This window comes from Leucopleurus acutus, assembly GCF_964270905.1.
Source record: "Leucopleurus acutus genome assembly, chromosome: 9".
In the NCBI taxonomy this organism is placed as follows: domain Eukaryota; kingdom Metazoa; phylum Chordata; class Mammalia; order Artiodactyla; family Delphinidae; genus Leucopleurus; species Leucopleurus acutus.
In genome coordinates this window covers 68,622,548-68,645,258 of record NC_139144.1, presented here as the reverse complement: position 1 = coordinate 68,645,258, position 22,711 = coordinate 68,622,548, and the positions used below count along the sequence as shown (strand labels likewise).

General features: G+C 43.1%; 1 protein-coding gene across 1 annotated transcript in view; it reads left to right on the top strand.

Annotated features, from left to right (window-relative positions):
• Positions 1-22,711, top strand: part of ELMO1 (engulfment and cell motility 1) — a 495,322-nt gene that overhangs the window by 31,420 nt on the left and 441,191 nt on the right. The window contains exon 2 of the mRNA XM_082847008.1: positions 13,765-13,914. Coding sequence (XP_082703134.1) covers positions 13,837-13,914 — 78 coding nt within the window. The 5' untranslated portion in view covers positions 13,765-13,836. The remainder of the gene's footprint in view (positions 1-13,764; positions 13,915-22,711) is intronic.

Genomic DNA, 22,711 nt, shown 5'->3' with positions numbered 1-22,711 from the left:
AACCCAGATAAAAACCAGAAGGAAGAGACTTCTCTTCTACAATCCAGGGAGTTTTGATAGCACCTCCTAAGGTGAAAGAGATAGCGAAAAACCTACAGGCTTTTGTTTCTGTTTGTGTTGCTGGGGTGTGTGGGTTTGTGCCTGGTAACCAGAGGAATAAACTACCTAAAACCCTGAAAATGGTGGAAATTCATGTTTTCTAACAAAATCTTTCCTAAGAAATGTTTTGAGGTTCTTCTGTTTAGAGCCACAAGAGGAGCTGTGTAATCATTGGCCACTGTGCCTTTATCCCCTCTGAAACCTCAGCTTCTGCATAGCTGCTAGGACACACAGCTGGGGAGGCTGTGCAGTAACTGGGGCAAACCCCCCTGCTGTGCAGAGAGCACCCCTTTGGTCCTTGTTTGGGGACTATTAACTGCCTCATGACTGAAGACCTCATCCACTTCTCCTTGTGGAGAAAAGGTCTAGAAGAAGCCGAGTCCCGGTCACCTCCCTATACTCAGAGAACCTTCCTGGGAGACCTAGGCCTTTGGTCAGGAGAGAAAATGGGTCTCTTCTGTTTCAGCAGGTTATCTGCTCAGGCAGTTCTCTGTGACTTCCTGCCTTTGCAGTGCAGGTTAATCCTTCCAGAATCTTAACCCTAACCTTCCTCTTCCAACTCCTCCCAACCTGGTCACTTACCTAGAAACTTTTGCTCATCCTTTAAAACCCATAAAAAAAAAAGTTCAAACCTCTAAAACCTCCATGGAGGTTCAGGCTGAGTTACCATTCCCTCTCGACCCTCATAACAGTTTGTCCACCTCTATTATGGGGCTTAAGGGAAAAAAAATTGCCGTGCAGTGGGACCTGCGTGTGTTTCACTATAGGAGACAACAGACAGCATCACTCAGTTTATTCATCCAGGTACCGCATGCCTGGTAAATTAATAGTCATCATAATGCCACAGCAGACCCTGTTCTCGTTGCTTTATGTGTTTAGTCTTCACTGCAATCCTATGAGAAAGGTCCTACTGTTGCTCCAGTTTTACAGATGGGGACATTGAGGGCGAGCCATGTTATGTAACTCGTCGAGAGCCACAGAGCTGTGGACATGGAGAGCCAGGATTAACCCAGGCAGACGTCTGACAACACTCACTCACATGCCTGTGCTCATCTGAAGAATAAAACCTAAAACGCCAGAGGAGGGAGAAAAAGGCAGAGGCTCTTGCCATCCTGTGTGCGTGGGGCGTGCGGCATTGCGTCAGGCACTGCCGTTCAGTATGACTAATTCTGTGCTGAGTTGTCAGGTGGAAGCCTGTGGAAGCACAGCCCAGCACCCGCCTTCTGCAGAAGGCCCTCACTGCTAATCTGATGCAATCGAATTTCCTAGGGTGGCCTTTAGGGCTCTGCTGTTGCTGGAGAGGGAAGGAGAGAGGTTTTGCGTATTGTTTTTTGATCAGCAGGTTTGGAAACTTTGAGTGTTTGGCTCACAGGATGGTGGAAGTGCTCCAGCGTTTCCTGTGGCCTCGAGTCTGGGTTCTGAGATAGGGAACTAAGGCTGAGCTTTGCCTGCCCCACTGGGGAATGTCAGCACACATCACCAAGTGACAGGGATTGCCGGAGGAGGGTAGCTGGGAGAGATGCTGGGGGCGGGGGGAGGGGAGCAGTCACTGGCATTACAACAGCCGAAAAGGAATTTGAAAAGCAAATATCCAAAAACCAGAACAAGGGAAGAAGTGTGTACATTAGTTTGAAAATAATGAACTTTCCATTTGAGATGCTGATTCCCTAAGTGAGAGAGAGAGAGCTCAGAGTTGAAGGGATGAGAATCAGCGGCTCTGATCTCATCTTGTTTTTGACAGAATTTCTCTGGGAGGAAGATGAATCTGGAATCAGCCCTGCTCTCACCTGTGAGCATCTCCATTTCTGTTTCTGTCCAGTGGACAAATGACTAGGTGCTGCTTGAAGAAGCTCCTAAAGGTCTTCTGTGCAAGGAATTCTGGATTTTAAAAATGCATCATTGGCTTGAGTAATCTCTCATATCAAAAAAAAAAAAATCTCTGAATTTGCTTTTAAGGAAAGAGTGATTCATTCGTCTATTTATTCACTTGTCTGAAAAATATTTATTGAGCAGCTGTTTGCCATGCCATCTGGTCAGGAGCAGAGGTACAGAGATGAGTAAGATATATGACCCCTGCCCTCGGGGAACTCATAAACTAATAGCATAAGGTGTAGAAAGGTGCTCTGGTTGGTGCATTGTAAGCACCTAAGAAGACAGATGTTGCGGCAGTTACTTCTAGCCTTGGAGGCTCTGGGGTCAGGGAGATCTCTCAGAGGAGCGGGCACATGAAATTGGCTTTGAAGTCTAGTTGGGAATTTTTGAAGCCAACACAAAGGGAGAGGAAGAGACGTTCTGGAACGCAGAGGGAACATTATGAACAGAGGCAGGAGCCACAAGAATTTGGCAAGCCCAGGAAATGGCCAGCAGTTTGATGAGGAGAGAGATAGCCAACATTTTACTCGGTGCTGTCCCTCTGCGTTCAGTAGATCATGGTACACTCGGAGAGCGATCCTGACCTGGCCAGTCTGGGGCTTGCCTTCTTTAAGTAGTGCTCCTATCAGCCACTGCAAAAGCACTGTGTCGATGATCTTAAGGGAAAACCTATTTGTCATCATGTCTGACTTACAGTCTTTGCCTGTGTCTGTGGGGGTAGGACGCAGGGATACAGTTTGGTGGGGAAGGGTGTACTGGAGTTGTGGCACTCAGAGGCAGGCTGGAGCCAGAAGGGTTTATGTGCCCTGAATCACCTTCCAGAGATTTAAAGCAATAAGTGAGATGTTCAGATTCTAGCTATCACAATTACAAATCTTCTCTTTCTTTTGTTATTTATCTTCTGACGGTTTGCACAGTAGAAGCTGTGGTTAGTTGAATTCCTGTGTGAATTGGAAAGAGTTACTCAAAGAACTGGGCTGCTTTCCTGGAGACAATCCCGTAGACGCAGGTGATGATAATTCAATACGGGACTAAAGGAGAGAGTTTTCTCTGCCACTTTCCACTATATTTCTGGCCAAGACTATTCAACAATTCATTTTTCCTGAGAGACAAAGGAGGCAAATGGACTGAAAGCATCACTTCTCAAAGTGTGTCCCATGAGAAACCGGTGTCACTGGATGCTCTAGGAAAAAGATAAAAGGGTTTTCTGGACAGATACATTTGGGAAACATTGTATATTGCATATGAAGATTTCAGAGTACACCTACATTACATTAAAGGCCCGATAAGTCCTGTAGTAAATAAACCCTTTTCAAAATATGGTATAGTGATTAAAACCATGGGCTATGGAATCAGACCGATGTGGATTGAGTTCTGGCTGGGCTCCATAGGTGGCTATGAGACTTTGGGCAACTTACTCAAATGTCTCTGCATCTCAGTTTCCTCGTCTGTAAAATGGTTTAGTAAATGGTACCTATTTCATAAGGTTGTTATGAAAAGTATGTAGTCCGTGAAGTAGTTATTATTATTCGCTATTATCCATTCAATGTTTTACAAGAGCTTTGACTTTTTTTTTGCATTAAATTAATTAATATCTCAAAGAAATAGTGCTGTGTGGGAAATGCTAGACTAAGACTAATTCCTGAATTGCAGGCATGACTGCTGTTAGCAGTCCAACAGAGCAAAGGCAGCTCCTAGGCACCGAGGGCTCCATCAGGAATATGCATGTACAGGTATCAGAGCTCTAGAATTGGGGAGCACAGTATCATTCCCTCTAGGCTGCGAGGTTAGATTGTGTCACTTCAGTGTGTTTTGTGTGCCAGTCATCTCTAAGGGAATGGCAGGATTCTAACTCAGGGTAGTAAAATGTTATGGTAGCGTTGATTTGTTAGTTAGGAGGTTTTCAATTACAGGTGGTGGAAACCTAACTCAAACTCACTTAGCATAACAGGGAATTTAAGAGTTCATAAATCTAGGAAGGATATTAGGATAGATCAGAGATTGGAAGGAAACGTGTAGGAGACAGAAACTCAACGAGGCCGCTTTTCTTCCCTCCTGTCTCTCCTCTCTATTTGTCTTTGCTTCTCTTTGCCTCAGTCCTTCCTATAGCAGATGGCCCTTCCCTATCTGGAGGGAATATGGCTGCGGACAGCTTCAGCTTAACAAGCCCTGCAGAAAGAGAGAACTCTCTCCTTCCAAGGCCTCATAAATCAATCCCCAGAAATCGATTTGCTTGGACCATGTCTGTCCCATGGACCAATCACTGTTGCCAGGGAGATGGGTGCTGTCATTGGCCAGGCCTGCCACATGCCTGTTCTTGGTTAGTAGCCGGTGGGACAGGGCCTGCTACCTGAAGAAAAGAGATGGAAAAGCTCACTAGACCACTAGACGGACAAAAACTGAAGCTACAAGAGCTTGCTAGAGCTGTGTGTGAAGGAAATAACGCTGGAGTAACATGTTCCAAATTATCCTCAAGTGGTATCAAGGTATTCATGTTTTTATGTCAGATTCCCTTTCCTGTTGGCTTTCTTCAGTTGATCCTTGCTCTATATCTCAGCTCCCTTTTTTGCAGTTAAAATGTTATATGTATGACTATTAATATCCACTTTGCAAAGTTGGTCTCTATAAAAAGTTTTTTTTAAAAAGCAAGATTAGAATCAGTCACCTGAGTGACCTGGTTCTCAACCATGGGTGATTTTGTCCCCCAGGGGACATTGGGCGATGTCTGGAGACATTCTGATCGTCACGACTGGGAGGTACTACTGGCCTCTGATGGATAGAGTCCAGGGACGCTGCTAAACACCCTGCAGTCTCCAGGATGGATCTGGTCCAAAATTTCATTAGTGCAGTGCTTAAGAAATGCTGCTTTAGTGGTTTCATCAGAACTGAAATTATAACAGCCAAATTTATTACTCAATTTTATGGATTAAAAATAAATTAATTTCTTATTTTCAAAGGGCTTTTGCTTTTATCTTTTTTTCCTTGATGGTAACGATATATGAGAATATTATTTTGCCTGCTGTGTCACCAATCAATAAGTGTTTGTTTCTTTTTTACCGATATGATATTCAACAAAGGTATTTTTGTATTTTAATTTGACTTTCTCTTATTACTATTAAGTATGAAGTTTTTAGGTATTTATTGATCATATATTTCCTCTTGTGTGAATTGCTTTGTCTGGTTTTTTTTTCCTTTAGGTTGTACAAGTATTTTTTTCTTGTAAATTTATATTATTAGTGATATTTATGCCAGGTTGGGTCATAGTCGTTGCAAGTATTTTCTCAGATTGTTATTTGTCTTTAAATTTTTATGGTGCTTTTTGGAATGCAGAAGATTCTAAGCATCTTTGTGTTAAACTATGAGCCTCTTATGTTTTGTGTTTTTGGTGTTGTGAGTTTGCTAGGGCTGCCATGACAAAGTACTGCAGACCGAGTGGCTTAAGCAACACAGATGTATTGCCTCACAGTTCTGGGGGCGGAAAGTCTGAGATCCCGGTGTTGGCAGGGTCAGCAAAGTGAGGTCTCCCTTCTTGGCATGTAGATGGCTCTCTTCTCCCTGTGTCCTCAAATGGTCATCCCTTTGTACCTGGGTCCAAATTTCTTCTCCGTATAAGGACACCAGTCAGATGAAATTAGGGCTGCCCTAATGACCTCATCTTAATTTAATTACCTCTTTAAAGGCCCAGTCTCCAAATACAGTCACATTCTTAGGTACTAGGAGTTGAGCCTTCAGCATGTGAACTTGGAGGGGGACATACAATAACCCACAATGGGTATCACGATAGAGAGGCCCCATCGTCTTGAGAATATGTAAATATTTGGAGGAAGTTATTCAAACTGCTGAGATTTAGCATCTTCATTCATTTACTTCAGGTAGTGCCAGCTGTCGCTGGGGGCTGAGGTGAAGAATAAGTGAGAAAGTGTGTATTTCAAGTGCCCAATTCAGTGCCTGCTCTCAGCTCGTGCCTGCCCCTTTCTGCCAACTCTCCCATGGCCTCCATGATGAGAATTCAAGATGCTGTGAAAGCACTGTTCTCTGCAAGTTTGCAGCATATAGTAAGCCAAGAGTGTCTAATTTCACATTTCCCCACCTGGCAAGTAAATGGGCCGCGTTAATAGTGAGATTACCACATGAGGCTTTTGTGCACAGCATATCCATAAAATGAAATATTGGGTTTCTGCATTTGATTCAATTCTCTTTACTTTCGTCGGCCATCATTTCCCTAACTCAGATGGAGAATCTGAGATGGCAGCCCCACCATTTATCGCTCCATACGGACCCTCCAGTGCAGGGGGCACACGCCCACTACCTATGGCAGTCATTGCTTACCTATGTGACTGGTGAAGAGGAGTGTCTGTCCCTCCCTGATATATGTTTGGGAAGGGAAACAAAGGCAGAGTTCAGCAAGCCTGAATGATCACAACATCCCAAGTAATGTCCGGCTGACAGCTCCTATTTCCTGTATCTTCTATGTAGACAGTTAGGGTGTTGAGATACTATAAGTCTATTTGGAATAAAAAGAATGTTGTACAAAGAAGAGGGGAACAAAACTTTTATGCAGATGTGTTTCCAGTGAGCCTTCCTGAGGCACAGTGTATGGTGCAGGGCAGTGTCCTCAAAAGAGAAAACTAGAGAGCTCAAGGCAGACAGGGTCGTCAAAGGAGATTGGAAGATGCCACCTCAAAGTATTCCACTTTGCATTAAGGATTATTTTTGAGCTGAAAGCAATTAAGAAACAGTATATTCAGAAGGAGCTCTCTGCCCTTCTTCTTTCTACTTAAAAGCAGGGCATAAATTTCCATTTGTAAAAATGTCCTTCTCTCCCAAACTAGAAAGAGGACTATTCCAGAGACAACTCTTGTCACCTGAGAGGACTTGAGATGGCATAACAAACCTTACTAAACAACCCTTTCTTACCATATATTTCCAAGTTACCTTTCCACAACATACATTTCCACCCCACCCCCACCCAAGAAGCCCTAACCCCCTCGTCCTTCGTCTAGCCTTTTCTCCACACTTTATCACCCCTTGTTAAGACGGTTTGTGAGCTCCAACTTTTAACCATCTCTTTGAGTTACTCACCTCTGAGTTCTTCTGCACGTATAGGCATTGCATGAATAAATAAACTTTTTTTCTCCTGTTAATCTTTGTTTTGTTAGTTTAATTTCCATGCCTCAGCTACTGAACCTAAGAGGATTGAGGAAAGGTTTTTTTTTGTTTGTTTGATTTCTTTTCCCCCCCCCTCCTCTACATAGTACAGAGAGAAAGGCTGCTTTCAGTTCCACTTTCAGAGGTCCTTTTCCTTTGTATGTAACTCGAATGCCAAGGGAAAACATTGTCTATTTCTTTTTCTATCAAGGACCACTTAACATTTAAAATATGGGACTAGTTCTCCCTCCCCACTATTCATTCCCATAATCATTATAAACCTATTATCTGTCATAAGTGGATAATGATGGCCAGTGGGGCAGAGGACAGCTTGCCTATGGAGAAAAGGGACAGAGGAGTTGAAGCAAATCGTTCCTCCAGCTGTTTGGTGTTTCTTTCCCATTGATCTGCCTTTTGGCCTCTACTGATCCATCTGTCAGGCTCTTTCAGTTTGTGGCGGCACACGGTTCACCAGGGCAATCGTGCTAGTTTTCCCACTACACAGATCCTATAGAACATCCTCATAGGCTTAACTTTTTATTCTCTTAATAGGGTTTGCTGGTGTAACAGAAAGTCTAGAAATAAGATAAAAGGGTTTAAAGCCATTCAGGGACCCAAAGCTAAAACTATATGGAAAATTCAGCAGAAAAAAATGTGTGAGGTATTTGGGAATTTTATGAACTCCAAGACCTAATCAAGCTGCCTGGAAAAACAGGGAGAGATGTAACAGATCTTTAAGAGACTTTAGTGAGATGAGTTTCCAACACAGACACGTAGCACTTTGGGCTTAGAACAATGTGTAGCAACAGACAGATTTCTAGATGGGAATCAAGAGTGGTTTTTTTCCGTTGTCTTGGAGACATGACCCAAAGATAAGAAGGAGACATTCAGCAGAATGATAAAGACAATTTCAGCTTGCTCAGGGGTTATAGAGTCACATCTGACATGCAGATTTTGGTAACTAACTCCCAAGTGAGAAGTGACTCCTTTTTTTCATTTAATTCACTCAACTATAAACAATCTCTTTGACATGCATATTAAGGTTGTAGAATCTTGGTACTGGAATAAAGTAAACCGATCAGCAGTGAAGCAGGAACATTGTAGAATTCTCCACTCATTCCCTAGGTAGGGAGAACCACAAGGCAGAGTGGTTGGAAGGTCTAGCCTACACTTCCCTTTAGTGATTCTTAAATTTTAGCTTGCATAAGAATTATTATATCAAGGAGTTTATTACACAAATTCATGCAGCTTATATTTACTGGGCAAATTGGACTAGACTTGGTTTTATCGCCAGTAGCTCTGATGAGATGTCCGTCATGGAAAGTATGCATTCAGCCGACACCATGAATGAGATGCTTGTGTGCCCTGGTGATGTAACTGTGTTCAGGATGTGCACCCTGCCATGAGAGTGCTCCAGGTGTGGTAGGGGGAGGTTGAACAGAAGACTCAAGTGCCCTGAGTGCTGTGCCTGGGGAAGCAAAGACTCTAGGAGATTGCGTTTGTTGACTGAAATTTAGAAATGCATTTCCATCTCAGTTACGCCTGACCAAGCCCTGGGCCTGCGTGTTGATGTTTCTTGGAGAATCTGATGAGACTGTTTGTCTTATGTGAAGTTCAGGCATGGGTTTCCCTGATCATTAGTAATCTGCCCAGAAAACTTGGTAGCTCACAACTTAACTGGAGGGTGATTTTGCCTCGCAGAGGACTTTCGGCAATGTCTGGAGACATTTCTGACTGTCACAGCTAAAGAGGAGTATTGACCTCTAGTAGGTAGAGGCCAGGGATGCTGCGAACCATCTTACAGCAAAGGACTGTGGCCCCAAACGCTAACAGTGCCAAGGGCAAGAAAACCTGAGCTACAAACTTTCTCTTCTGAATTACATCAGTAGCAACAGTGACGATATATAGAAGCCTCAGAGCTAACTGTTCCCTCCTGGAAATATAAATTCAAGAGGATAAAATGTGGACTTCTGAGGATAACGATGTGGCTCAGATTATTCATTCTGCACTTGTGCACCTGACTCTACCCATGGGAGCCTGGCTGCACCCTGTCTGTGCCATTTGTTAACGTGGGGAAAACTGATGAGGTCTAATTTGACTGGTTAAGTGAGTTCCCAAGGGATGAACCCTCGCCTCTTTGCTCTCAATGGCTGCTTTATACACTGCTCTAATGTTGTTCTCCACAGAGACACAGGGAGAACTGCATTATTCTGTTCTCACCTGTTCAACAGGTTTTGTCTGAAGAGTCTTTGAGAAATAAATATCAGTTAAAAAGGAAAAAAAGCACGCTCGGCCTTTGATTCCTGGAAGGCCAGATGACCTCTTTCAGTGTAATTCTAGACTATTTTGTGTAGAGTTGGGAGGAAGGCGCTCAAAATGCATTTTTATTTCTATTATCTACTCTCTTAACCACCAAGATTATGTGTTCTTTGTTTTGAATAGTGTTACCTGATATTTATACTGAGTCTGTTTTCACTTTAGAACCTGTTTTCTTAACTCTTACTCTAGGAAGTGTAATTGAATCTAGATCTTGAATTGCAGTGACTTGGTACAGATAAAATACACTGTCCTTGGAATTCTCAAGTGAATTAAAAGAGTGTAGAGACTATGAAGAAGTCTGTCCCAGTGCAGATTGTCTGCTTGTATTTGTACCTAGGAGATCCATAATTTATGGAGCAAGTCCCTGTTGTTGAATATTAAATTGTTGTCAAGTTTGGGGAATTACAACCAAAACAGCAATTGGCATTGTTATGGTTAAGTTAATAATTATTTCTTGAGGAAGCATCCTAGAAAAGTAAAATCACTCAAAGGGAACACAGAATTTTAAGGCTTTTGGTACAGTCTGCCAAAAGTACCTCTGGAAAGTTGTACCGATTTATATTCTGAATAGGTGTGCATGGACATGGACTTCCTTCTTTAGAAGTCACGACCAAGAGTTAGGGTAGGAGTGTCTAGGGGGGACAAGAGTACGGTCAATGAACCTACCAAGTTATGATCCAACAGCTGCTGGAACTCATTCTCTTATTACTCTAGCTCTTACTTGCTTGGCTTTGGCCACTCACCTGTTTCTGGAACATACAAGGCATGCTTCTGCCTCAGGGCCTTTGCACTTGCTGTTTGAGAAATAGAATATTGCCTACCATATTGGTAAACAAAGAATCTAGCTACCACATGACAGCCACCCTGATTGTGAGCCCTGAGGGCACTCAGGAAGGAAACAAAGAACGCTTGCCATCTAGCAGTCATCAGACTGCAGCCAACCCCTATGGTGCGGCTTGAGGAAACTCTGGATGAGGAAACACTACTGGCCCCAGATAGCTGAGGTGCATATCAAAGGAATGATTTCAGTGAGCCCAGACTCTTGCATCTTCCCATGCATAGAAAAGCATTAAATTCTTTAACTTGAGGTATCTAGTTTTCTTTTATTAACAGTAATCTTTGTTCTGACTTCCTGGTGTTGTTGCAAAAACTCCTATACATCCTGGCTCCCCCCTTCCTCTTCAGAGCAGTTTGCTCAGGGTTATTTAAGATGCTGCCTCAGGGCTTGAAGTCCTAAGAATGTCCAATCAATAAAACATAACTCTCAACTTTTAGGTTGTGCATTTTTTTTTCAGTCGACGTGTTCCCTTGGCCTGTGACATGATTCCTCCAGATGTCCGCATGGCTCACTGCCTCACTTCTCATAGGTCTTTACTCAGATGCTGTGTTTCACTGATGCTTTCCCTGGTTTCCCTATTTAAGACTGCAGTCCTGCCCCTCCCACAGAGATATACTCACATGCTTCAGATTCTCCTTCCCTGATTCATTTCTGTCCATGTCCCTTGACGCCACCTAACGTGTAGATTTGCTGCTGTATCCCCAGCACTGAGAACAGGGCTGGTACAGAGTAGGGCTCAGTAATTATTTGTTGAACGAGCTATTGAACCACTGCTTTGAAGATTTGCCTCTGCTGGTTAGCACTCATTATCGTCACACCAGGCTGTCGTCATCATCCTTGGTCAAAGGGACAGCGGTTCTGTTTTGCGTCATTTCCTTTACTTGTCAGCTCTGGTGAAGTTAGTTATTCATATAACTGCTGGTGTTGTTATGATTAACTGCCATTAGGCTGCCATTATTAACTCTGCTATCTCTATCATCTTAGTCACGCCCAATGGCCACTGAGCTCGAGGGATAGTAACTGACAAAGCCCACTCTGGTTTGATAAAGAACCAAAGGCACCTGTTTGATTAGCATCTTCATACAGAGATCAATTTCTGCAAAAAGGCTAAGAACCCAGTAGAAAAAAGGCAAAGTATTTGGACAGTTCACAGAAAAGTAGACATGGAACTTTGCATCTTTATATTCAACCTCTCTCACAATAAGAGAAATAGACATTGAAAGTACATTGAGGACTTCCCTGGTGGTGCAGTGGTTAAGAATCTGCCTGCCAATGCAGGGGACACAGGTTTGAGCCCTGGTCTGGGCCCTCCACATGCTGTGGAGCAACTAAGCCCGTGCGCCACAACTACTGAGCCTGCGTGCCGCGGCTTCTGAAGCCTGTGCGCCTAGAGCCCATGCTCCGCAGCAAGAGAAGCCACCACAATGAGAAACCCGCGCACCGTAACGAAGAGTAGCCCCGGCTCGCTGCAACTAGAGAAAGCCCGCACGCAGCAATGTAGACCCAACGCAGGCAAAAATAAATAAATAAATTAAAATAAAAGGAAAGTTCATTGAGATACATTTTTTTTTCAATGCATCAGGTGTGCAAAAGTTCAATCTGTTGGTGAGTCTGTGTGTAAAGAGGCAAGCCTCATCCATTGCTAAAGGGAATATAGATTGGTACAACTCTCACTATGGAGATATACTTGGAGATGGCTATCAAAATCTAAAACTGCCTATGCTCTTTGACCCACAATTTTGCTTCTATGAATCTACTGTAAAAATATACTTGCACATGAGCAAAATGATGTATGCATAAGATTTTTCACCAGAGGCTTGTTTATAACAGCCAAAGGTGAGAGATTACCCAGTGGCCCACGGCAGGGGACTGGTTCTTCAGATGAGATACTGGGAAGTTGCTTCATAGCACAGGGAGATCAGCTTGATGCTTTGTGATGACCTAGAGGAGTGGGATAGGGAGGGTGGGAGGGAGGCTTAAGAGGGAGGGGATGTGGGGATATACATATACATATAACTGATTCACTTTGTTGTAAAGCAGAAACTAACATAACATTGTAAAGCAATTATACTCTAGTAAAGATGTAAAAAAAAAAAAATAAAAGGCTGATAAGCATAAAAAAAGAAATCAAATAAAATATTAAAGAAAAAAGATACAAAGAACAACTATGCAGCTGTAGAAGGAACCAGGACACAAAATTTGTATTAATATAGAAGGATTTAGAAGATACATGAAATGAAAAAAAACCAGGGTATAGAATGCTGCCTTTTATGTAAAGTAAGTGGGAAATATAATATGCTTTTGCATTTGACTTATATACCTGAAGAAGTTCTGGAACGATACATAAGAAACTAGTAACAGTGGCTAGCTGGAGGGGTGGGGATAGAAGTGAATATTGGGTGGATGTATCATTTCAGGAGGAGGGAGTTTCTACACTGTCTTTACATGCACATACACACATGCACACACGTTCAAGTTTTGAATCACATGAGTGTTTTACCTGTTCAAAAATATTGTTTTTATTTATTTATTTATTATTTTGTTTTAATTTATTTATTTTATTTATTTACTTTTGCCTGCGTTGGGTCTTTGTTGCTGCACGCAGGCTTTCTCTAGTTGCAGTGAGCTCGGGCTCTAGAGCGCAGTCTCAGTAGTTGTGGAGCACGGGCTTAGTTGCTCTGCGGCATGTGGAATCTTCCCGGACTAGGGCTCGAACCCGTGTCCCCTGCATTGGCAGGCGGATTCTTAACCACTGAGCCACCAGGGAAGCCCCCCAAAATATTAAGTTAAAAAAGTTATCCTAAAAGAAACGAGTGAGTCTGGGAGAGAGAGGCAGCAGAGGATAATCTTACTTCCTTTGTGTAAGCAACACTATTCATTCCAGTGAGAATTCAAGGTCTGTTCTGAATGCTGTACTAGGCGCTACAATTAATTTTCTTCTCATCTTGTGAACTGGCCTTGGGGAGCGAGTGTGTGTGCATGTGTGTGAACCTTGGGGCATTGCGCCTTCCTTATGATATCTTGGTTGCTATAGTGCAGAGGAGCTCTATTTGTGACACACAGAAAACATTTTAAAGATATGCTGCTTCCTGGCCATGACTTCCTGGACAGTCTGTCCTTCCGAAGGCTGCTGAGCACGAGGAGTCTGCATGTACTTCTGGGCAGAGTGAGCCAGGCTCATTCAGACCCTGGGCACCATTCAGAGTAGAAGCAGGCAGTAAGGGACGCCTTGCTTCCCACTGAGGCCTTGGGAGGCTGTTGCCTCTCCGGGGCCTCATCTCCAACTCCAGGGCATTGGCACCTTCCCCTCCTTTGCCTTCTCTCCTCTGGAGCCACCCGTGAATGGTGCAGTTGGCACCCTGTGTCTTCTGCACCCAGAGCCGTTTCTTGTACCAAAACCACCAGTGAAAACAGGAAGTGATAAAACAAAATTCGCCCTGCATCTGCACTGAGCGACTTCTCTTTCTCTTTTTGTCATTCCTCATTAGGTATAGACACGTGCGGCCATCTACACTGTAGGATCCCGCTTCCACCGGCTTTGGACGTTGCGGGGATTTGCAATGCCACCACCTGCGGACATCGTCAAGGTGGCCATAGAATGGCCGGGTGCCTACCCCAAGCTTATGGAAATCGACCAGGTTAGTAATACTGGCAGTCGTTTAGGGGTTATTTTAGTTTCCCTTCTATTCTGAATTTACACAGACTTTAGATAGCTCTTTTTTCTCCCGTTCTCTCTCTGGCTGTGTTGAAAAATTGGTGCGATAATAGTTGCAGTGTAGTTTGATTTCTGTACCATGTGCAGTGGCGATGGATGGGGTTTTTATACTCATCCAACATCTATTTGGAGTGTGTCAATACAGGGTTTGTGTCTGAAGCTGTGAGGGAGGCAGGAGGGACAAGAGGACTAGACTCTGGGCAGTTGACACAGTGGAGGCCGTCCCAGCCCTGCCTTGCAGAGACTCATGACTATGTGCTGATTGTTTTATCATAGACAACACAAATCTTAATTTTTGAAATCACTCTTCTCTTTGGTTTTTGCATAAGCAGCCAACAAGTATGTTGCTACTTTGTCATATTAATAGTTTGGTCATGCGTGGATGGATCTAGAGACTGTCATACAGAGTGAAGTAAGTCAGAAAGAGGAAAACAAATATCGTATATTAACGCGTATATGTGGAACCTAGAAAAATGGTACAGATGAACTGGTTTTCAGGGCAGAAATTGAGACACCGATGTAGAGAACAAACATATGGACACCAAGGGGGGGAAGTGGCGGGGGGTGGTGGTGGTGGTGGTGTGATGAATTGGGCGATTGGGATTGACATGTATACACTGATGTGTATGAAATGGATGACTAGTAAGAACCTGCTGTATAAAAAAAAAAATAGTTTGATCATGAAATTAGTGTAGAGGAATGAGTCTTGGATCCTAGCCAGTTGTAATTTTATTATTAGAGTAAAATGCACTCTGGGTCTGGTATATTGTCTGGTATGTAATAAATACTCAGTACATTTTTAGTGAATGAAAAAATGTCAAGAAGATTTTTAAAATGGTTTTACCTGTGGAGGCATCGTTTAGTTTGTGTACTGACAGTCTTATGATGTAACTCTCATTTACTATTGATTACAGGCTATCTCAGGAAGGTGGTTTTTGTCATTGTAAATGATTTAAAGGAAAAAAAAATTGAGACCTAGTGTATGCTTAAGGGTTTCATGAAGCATATAGTATAGGATTCTAGATGGCTTTCTACATTTTCAAAATTAGGGTACCATGGCAACTCCACTTTTTATGTTCTTGATATTATTTTATGATCTATACTTTTCTGATACTATTTTATGATCTATACATTTTTTCTGGTCAGATTTTATTATCTGATTGAAGACCACTGCAAAATTTACATGGCATTGTGTGGACCCAAAGGATTCATTAGAATAAATTATAAAGGTCAAATAAGAATTAGTTGAGTTTGAGCATGAATGTAAGAAAGGGTACATTTTTAGGTTTGTTTTCAAAAAAGGTGTCATCAGACCAGCATGTCATAGTCATTTTAACTGTTCTCTGAGGCAGATTTTGTTGACTTCAGAAGCAACCCATGAAAGTAGAGAAGCCCGCCCAGTAATTTTATATACATTTGTGTCAGACAACAGTTGTTTACCTTTTTTTCACATGCTGTTTGAGAGAGGATATGTGTTGAATGTTACTTTAAAATATGGCTGGACTACTTGGTGAAGTCTAAATGTTGTTAAAATTAGGTTTGTCTACAACCCAAGAGAACAATGGTTCAAAGAGATAGAAGTTGGCCTCTCAAGTCCACATGGCAGTCCTGGGCTGGCATGATGCTCCAGTGGACCCAGGCCCCTTCTGTCTTGTTGCTTTGCCTTCTCCATAGGTGGGGCTGAGGACCAGTTGCTTGAGCATCACCTGAGAGCTCAGTAGATATGCAGAGTCTCAGACCCTACCTAGACCTCCTGACCCAGATGTGCATTTTAACAAGATCCCCAGGGGATTCCTTGTGTAGTTAAGTCTGAGAAATGCTGAGCTGGATACCAGGTACCCAAGCCCAAGGCCACATCAGAACCACCTGGGGCACTTGTTCAAATGTTCTCTGGGGCCCCAGCCCCAGAGATTCTAAGTCAGTGGTTTAGGTAGACTATTTCTTTTTGCTTCTGCCATGGCCCAGGGTGTTTGGAAACCTCTTCTTTAAGACAGTAGATCTTGATACATACTCTTAGGGGCCTGTGGAGTCAGTATCTTGTTCCTGCCTTTGGGGATAGCCTTTGCTGTATGTGTGTCTTAATAATTTTTTTTTAAATATTCTTTTTATTTTGGAACAAGTTTAAATTTATAGACGAATTACGAAGATTGTATAGAGAGTTTTTTTATACCTTTCACTCAGTTTCTCCTGATGTTAACATCTTAATATAACTGCGGTACATTTGCCAAAACTATGGTAGATTACTAGTAACTGAACTACAAAATTTATTAGGATTTCATCAGTTTTTCCACTAATGTCCTTCTGTTACAGGATCCAGTGCAGGAATACCAACTGCATTGTGATGTTTCATGTTCCCTTTGTCTTCTTCAGTCTTTGACAATTTCTAAGTCTTTCCCTTGTTTTTCATGGCCTGATAGTTTTGAAGAGTAACTTTACTTCAGTACAATTTCACACGCAGAAATGACAAGAATAGTACAAAGGAATTCCTGTCTACCTTTTATCTAGATTCACTAATTATTAATATTTTGCTTCATTTGCTCTATTGTTTTTTCTCTCTCTAGTATACCTATCCCCTTTTGAACCATTTGAGGGTGACTTAGGAGCATCACCTCTGTTTACCCCTAAATACTCAATGTGTCCTTCTTAAGAACAAAATCATTCTCTTACATAACCACAGTCTCTTTAAAGAAACCAGAAAATTGAACATTAGTTCAACATTATCATCTAATTCAAAGCCCAAAGCCCATATTCAAATTTCATCAAGTATCCCAATAAGGTCCTTGATAGGTATTTTCCTCACAGTCTGACATCCCTCCAGGACCATGTATTACATTTATTGCCATGTCTCTCTGGTCTTCGTGGATCTAGAATGGTTCCTTAGTCTTTCTTCATCTTTTGTGACCTTGATAGTATTGTAGAGTACAGGACAGCTGTTTTGTGGAATGTCCTTCCGTTTGGGTTTCTCCGATGTTTCCTTCCAATTAGATTCAGGTTTTGCATTTTTGGCAGACAGGCAAGAGAGATGAAGTTGTGTCCTCTTCAGGGCATCATATCAAGAGGCACCTGAAGTTTCCTTGTCTCCTTCTTGGTGATGGTTCTACATTTATACATGATAATACTGAGGTTCATAGAAGTTAGATGATTTCCTAGTTAGTGAGACCAGGACAGAAACCCAGGCCTCCTGTACTTTGAAGACTGAACTTTTAAACCGTTGGCTAAATTGTAGGGCTCCTGCTAATGCCATAGGGAGACCTCCACAAAGAGTTAGAGACCCAGTCCCTTTTTGCCCTGCAGCCGCTGAAGTTGGAGAGTGGCAGTTTTGGTATCAGGTGCTGTTTCTTTTTTCTTTTTAAGATTTATTTATTATTTATTTATTTATTTAATTTATTTTTGGCTGCTTTGGGTCTTAGTTGCAGCACGCAGGATCTTCGTTGAGGCATGTGGGATCTTTCATTGTGGCGCGCGGGCTTCCCTTCAGTTGTGGCGTGTGGGTTTTCTCCCTCTAGTTGTGGCACACGGGTTCCAGAGTGCGTGGGCTCTGTAGTTGTGGCGCACAGACTCCAGGGCACATGGGCTCTGTAGTTTGTGGCGCACACGCTCTCTAGTTGAGGCACGTGAGCTCAGTAGTTCTGGCGCGCAGGTTTAGTTGCCTTGCAGCACGTGGGATCTTAGTTCCCTGACCAGGGATCAAACCTGCGTCCCTTGCATTGGAAGGCAGATTCTTTACCACTGGGCCACCAGGGAGGTCCCCAGGTGCTGTTTCTTGATCCAGTTGGAAGCTGGCACAAGAATTGGAAATGTATTTGCACAAACAAGGAAGACTTGAGCAGTGATTATTACTGGGGTTTTCTCCTAATCTTCTACCTTGTTCAATAAAGGTCATACCACCTGTTTCTCTCCCATTGCACATTACCTTTGCTCCTTTGCTCTTAGCTACCATTTCACTAAAAGGAGTTTCAGGCATTGCTGCCCCATCTTCTCCCCAAACCTCCAGTACCCCTCCACTTGTCACACTGTGTTGTCCTTGTCAATCAGCTTAAACCAGTGGTCCTCAACCTTGTGTGTGCCCAAGAGTCACCCAGGGAGCTGGTGAGAAATGCACATCCCCAGCCCAGCTGCAGAGACTGGGATTCTGCCGACCAGGGATGGGTCCTTAATCTGGTTTGTGACGAGCATTAGGTGAGTCCGAAGCAGGGCCTCCCACACTGCATCATGCAGGGGCTCGTGAGAAACAGCCATGAGCCCGAGTTACTCCATTTTTGAATACTGTTTCTCTAGTGCCTGGTGAACAACCTTCCTTAAGAAGTGAATATTTAATTAATGAATAACCAGGAGAGGGAGCTGCCTGAGTGGGGATCAGTTCTGCTCAGCCAGGGCCCATGAGGTTCAAGGGGATGTCAGCTTGGAGTGGATTGGTTTACCTTCCTTCTGAATTTTGAGGAGACAATTCTGTGTTTCCACTCCACAGGAGAAGCCCCGAGGAGCTTCTCACAACTGGAGTTTGCTGTCATATGAGGCTCTCGGAAGAGCTGTCAGCTAGCTCTTTTGTTCACGGCGGCAGCCCCTGCACCTGCCTTCACTGTCTGTTGTTGGCTTTGAACCTCAGGAGCCACTTGAGGCTGTAGGTGATGATTGTCTGGATACACAGAGCCAGAAAGGCTCCCCATCCACTCTTCCTGTTAACCTAATATTTTTTGAACAGCATATTTCTTAGTCAAGAGTGTCAAAACCCTAGCGCTTTTTTTTTTTTTTTGGCGGTACATGGGCTTCTCACTGTTGCGGCCTCTCTTGTTGTGGAGCACAGGCTCCGGACGCGCAGGCTCAGCGGCCATGGCCCATGGGCCCAGCTGCTCCGCGGCATGTGGGATCTTCCCAGACCGGGGCACGAACCCGTGTCCCCTGTATCAGCAGGCGGACTCTCAACCACTGCGCCACCAGGGAAGCCCCCCCTAGCGCTTTTGACCCGAGGCATAATGCTGAGAGGCAGTGTGTCCTAACAGACACAGTACGGGCTCTGGGACATTTAAATCTGGGTGTGGGCCCTGGAGCCCCCCATTCTGTAAGAACCCAGTTAGCCTCTATGAGCCTTGGTATCTTGGCCTGGTCAAGTCGAGATAATAATTTCCCACTTCTTTAATGGTTGTGAAGATTAAAGAAAATATATGAAAAGACTATAGGACACTGCCAGCTCAGAGTAATTACTCAGTAAAGGCATTATTGCTGCTAGTTTAAGCAAGTCCTCATGAAATTAGAAAATTAGATGCTCTGATTTTTGTTTTTACTTGCCCTTCCATCATGCACAGTTTCCCACCTTTCTCCTTCTTTATCTGCCTAGCTTTGTAAATGTCTAGAAGGAGAAAAAATTAAAGGGCAAGTGGGAGGGAGGCATCAGCTAGTAATAAAGGAACATGCTAACTGGATATGCAGCCAGTTCATGCTATGGAATATTCACTGGCTCCCTAGTACTCCTCCACAATATTTTCTCCCATCTCTTGGCCACCCACCAATATTCTGGGAAGCAGCCCCTCTGTTCCTTGCACATGCTCTTTGGTCCTCCAGTCTCTCCTGCCTCTGTCCTTCCCCCACATGCCTTTCTTTACGAGTACACTGAAGCCAGAAAGCCACTGCTCCCATCCGTGCCTCAGAAGTTCTCTGCTATGTGTTTGCACACCTCCAAAGACCACTCGATGCTTTTGTCTCCTGTCATGCTGTCTTGCTTTTCCACTGCCAGCAGAGGAGGGAAGATGTGTCCCTACTCTCTTCCTAAGGCATTCAGCCTGTCCCAACCCCCATCTCTTTTGCTCCACCTGTGTTTTGACTTGTCCTCTCCCCTTACCTGAGGCTTTGCCCATCAAAATCCCCTTCATTTGTTCTTTTCTCCTCTGCTTTCAACAGGAAGCTCTTCTATACCTACCTTGGAAAATCTTCCTCTTGACCTAGTAACTCTCTTGCTGGAGTGTAGTTTATTTTCTGTCTTTCCATTCCAAGCCGATCTAAGTGCTGTCAGTATATGGAATCTACTTGATCTTAGTATGAATAACAATTTCCCTCCCTCTGGTGTTGCTGTCTTTGATGGTACCTATGCCCTCCCGTTTGCTAAATCGAGTGGTCCTCACTCTGTCTTGGTGTCACTCGGCAAAGCTGCTCGTTCGTATCTTCTTGAAACTACCCCCCTCCCTTCATTAAGCTTCAGTTCTGAGATTCTCCCTCCTTGTCTGATTAGTCTTTGTGAGTTTCCTGCATGGTTCCGTGTCTTTCTCCTTCTTTCTAAATCAGTCACAACCTCAGTGCTTAGCCCTCTGGTCTGCGTGTTCACCAGTGTCACTCGTTGGCTCAGATTCTGTGTTCTTTCATGGATTTAAGTGTAACTTCTCTCTGAATAATACCAGCTCTGGTCACCGGCTTGTCGTACTAACTGGTCATCAGTTCATCTCTCTGTTTAATGGATGCATTATTTCCCTCTATAAACCTTCAGTTGCCTACAGAATACAAGCAAATGTTTGGTAAAACTGCTCATATGTTAACCTGAAGGAAGGGAGGCTGATAGGTGTTACCAACTTTTGGAAGTTATTTCATGTAGAATGGGGTTCATTAGATGTGTTATTTATGGCCCCAAGTGTACAAACTCCATCCTCTCCATACAACAAGATAGATCTCATCTCTAATCAAGAAAAGCCAGCATGGGCCATCTTGGCAGGCAAGGAGCCCTGATCATCTCTCTTACTTGTGCATCAAACACTTGGGCAGACTGCTATGCTGCAAGTTCAGGCCCAGAGAGGATGATGGGAGGAGATGCGCATTTTTCAATCTTAGTTCTGCAGATCCTTCTCAAATGGTTCAGGGGCGAGGGGTGTGTGCCATTTGCTTCCAGGCTCTCCACGCTCACTCCTGCCACAGCAGCTGCTATTGACCTCTTTTCATTTTTAGATGCTTTGGGGAAAGAGTTTGTTCGAAGAAAGTATACCACAATTAAAAGAAAAAGTGGCGGATGGTTCTTGAGCTTTCTAGTATCCCTGAGACTTGAGTCAGATTCCTTAGCTTGCCTTCATGTCCTGCCACGATTTCCCTTTACAGTATCCCAGGTTCAGGGTATTTGCGGGTGCTGCATGCAATTCTCAAGTACCCTCTTGCTTTGTAGAAGCTGCCCCTTTAGGAGTGTGTCCCTGCACATTTTTGCCCTTTTTTTTTTTTCATGTCTTGTAGTTTCTTTCTAACAGCCAGCCTGCTTGGATTCCTCCTGCACTCTCTTCCGCTCTCCGCTCCTCTAAATCCTGGCTTTGCTGGCACTGCGGAGAGCCTTCTTTCTGCTCAAGTCCTTTTTGATCATGTAATGTAGTTGTTTCTCCATCCTTCTTATACCACTTTCTTTGCCTGTAGATTTTATTTACAGTTAATATAACCTGTGCCTGATATTATTTACATGTGCCCATGTCTTTTGACGTATATTGTAAGATGTAGATTATAAATAGATTATAAGATGTTATTATAAGCTCTTGGTGGTTAGCCTGATTTACATACTACATTTGTATCCTGTGGTCCATCACAATGATCTCTATTTATGTGGTCTACTTTTGGCTTGAATTGTGAGTAGTAAAGATAAGAATAAAACACTGGTTATTCTCCATTCTCCAAACAGAAAAAATTACAATAGCACTCCTTCTCGTACATGGTTGCAGATTTTATTTTTCTCAAAGAAACATAGATGCATGTGTTTTTAGGCAAGCATGTACAAAATGATTGCCCACGGTTTTCCCTCAGCTGTCCTATTTCTGTAATATATTTAAGATATAATTCAATACATATAAATTCAATTTACCCATAAAGCTCACTCATTTTTAAAGCTCAATACATAAAGTACATTGAAGTTTTTGTGCTTGACATAGGAGTTTAACTTGTTCTGTACATAGCACTAGTAGTAGTAGTAGTAATAATAGCATGTACCATCTAATCAGCACATATTGTGTGCTAGGCACTGTGGTAAGTGCCCTGCACAGAGTATTTCACCTCCTTCCTACAGTCCAGCAAGGCAGGCTTTATACTTCCCAGTTCATAATTGTTCAGAGGCTCAGTGAGTTGCCTGAGATCACAGTTAGGAAGCTACTGATGTGAATCTAGCACTGGGTGACACTAAAACCCAGACAGTTTCTACTAAATCATAAATCTGTTCAGTAGTTCTTTTTTTATTTCATTTCAGCTTTATTGAGGTATAATTGACATATGGTGAGAACAATTGAGTTTTACCCTCTTAGCAAATTTAAAATCATACAGTATAGTATCTCAACTACAGTCACCATGTTTTACATTAGATCCTCAGGCCTTGTTCATCTTATAGCTGAAAGTTTGTATCCTTTGACCAACCTTTCCATATTTCCCCTACCTTCCAGCCTCTGGCAACTACTTTTCTACTTTCTGTTTCTATGAGTTTGATTTTTTTTTTTTTTTGTAGATTCTACATATAAGTGATACTAGATGGTATTTGTCTTTCTCTGTCTGGCTTATTTCATGTGTTTGGTAGTTCTCTTTGAGTCTCTCCATCTCTTAGGGCTCAGTTTAATGGTGGTTTGAAGAGATGCCTATGCCACTGCCAGCTTGCCTGCTGCATCCACTGACAATGTGACTTCCAGGGACATGCTGTATTATGAAAGCCAAGATTGTATTACCTTATAAGTTAGGGAAAATATGGCGAGTGGTCTGGGTTATTACAGAAGGAGCCCACCTGA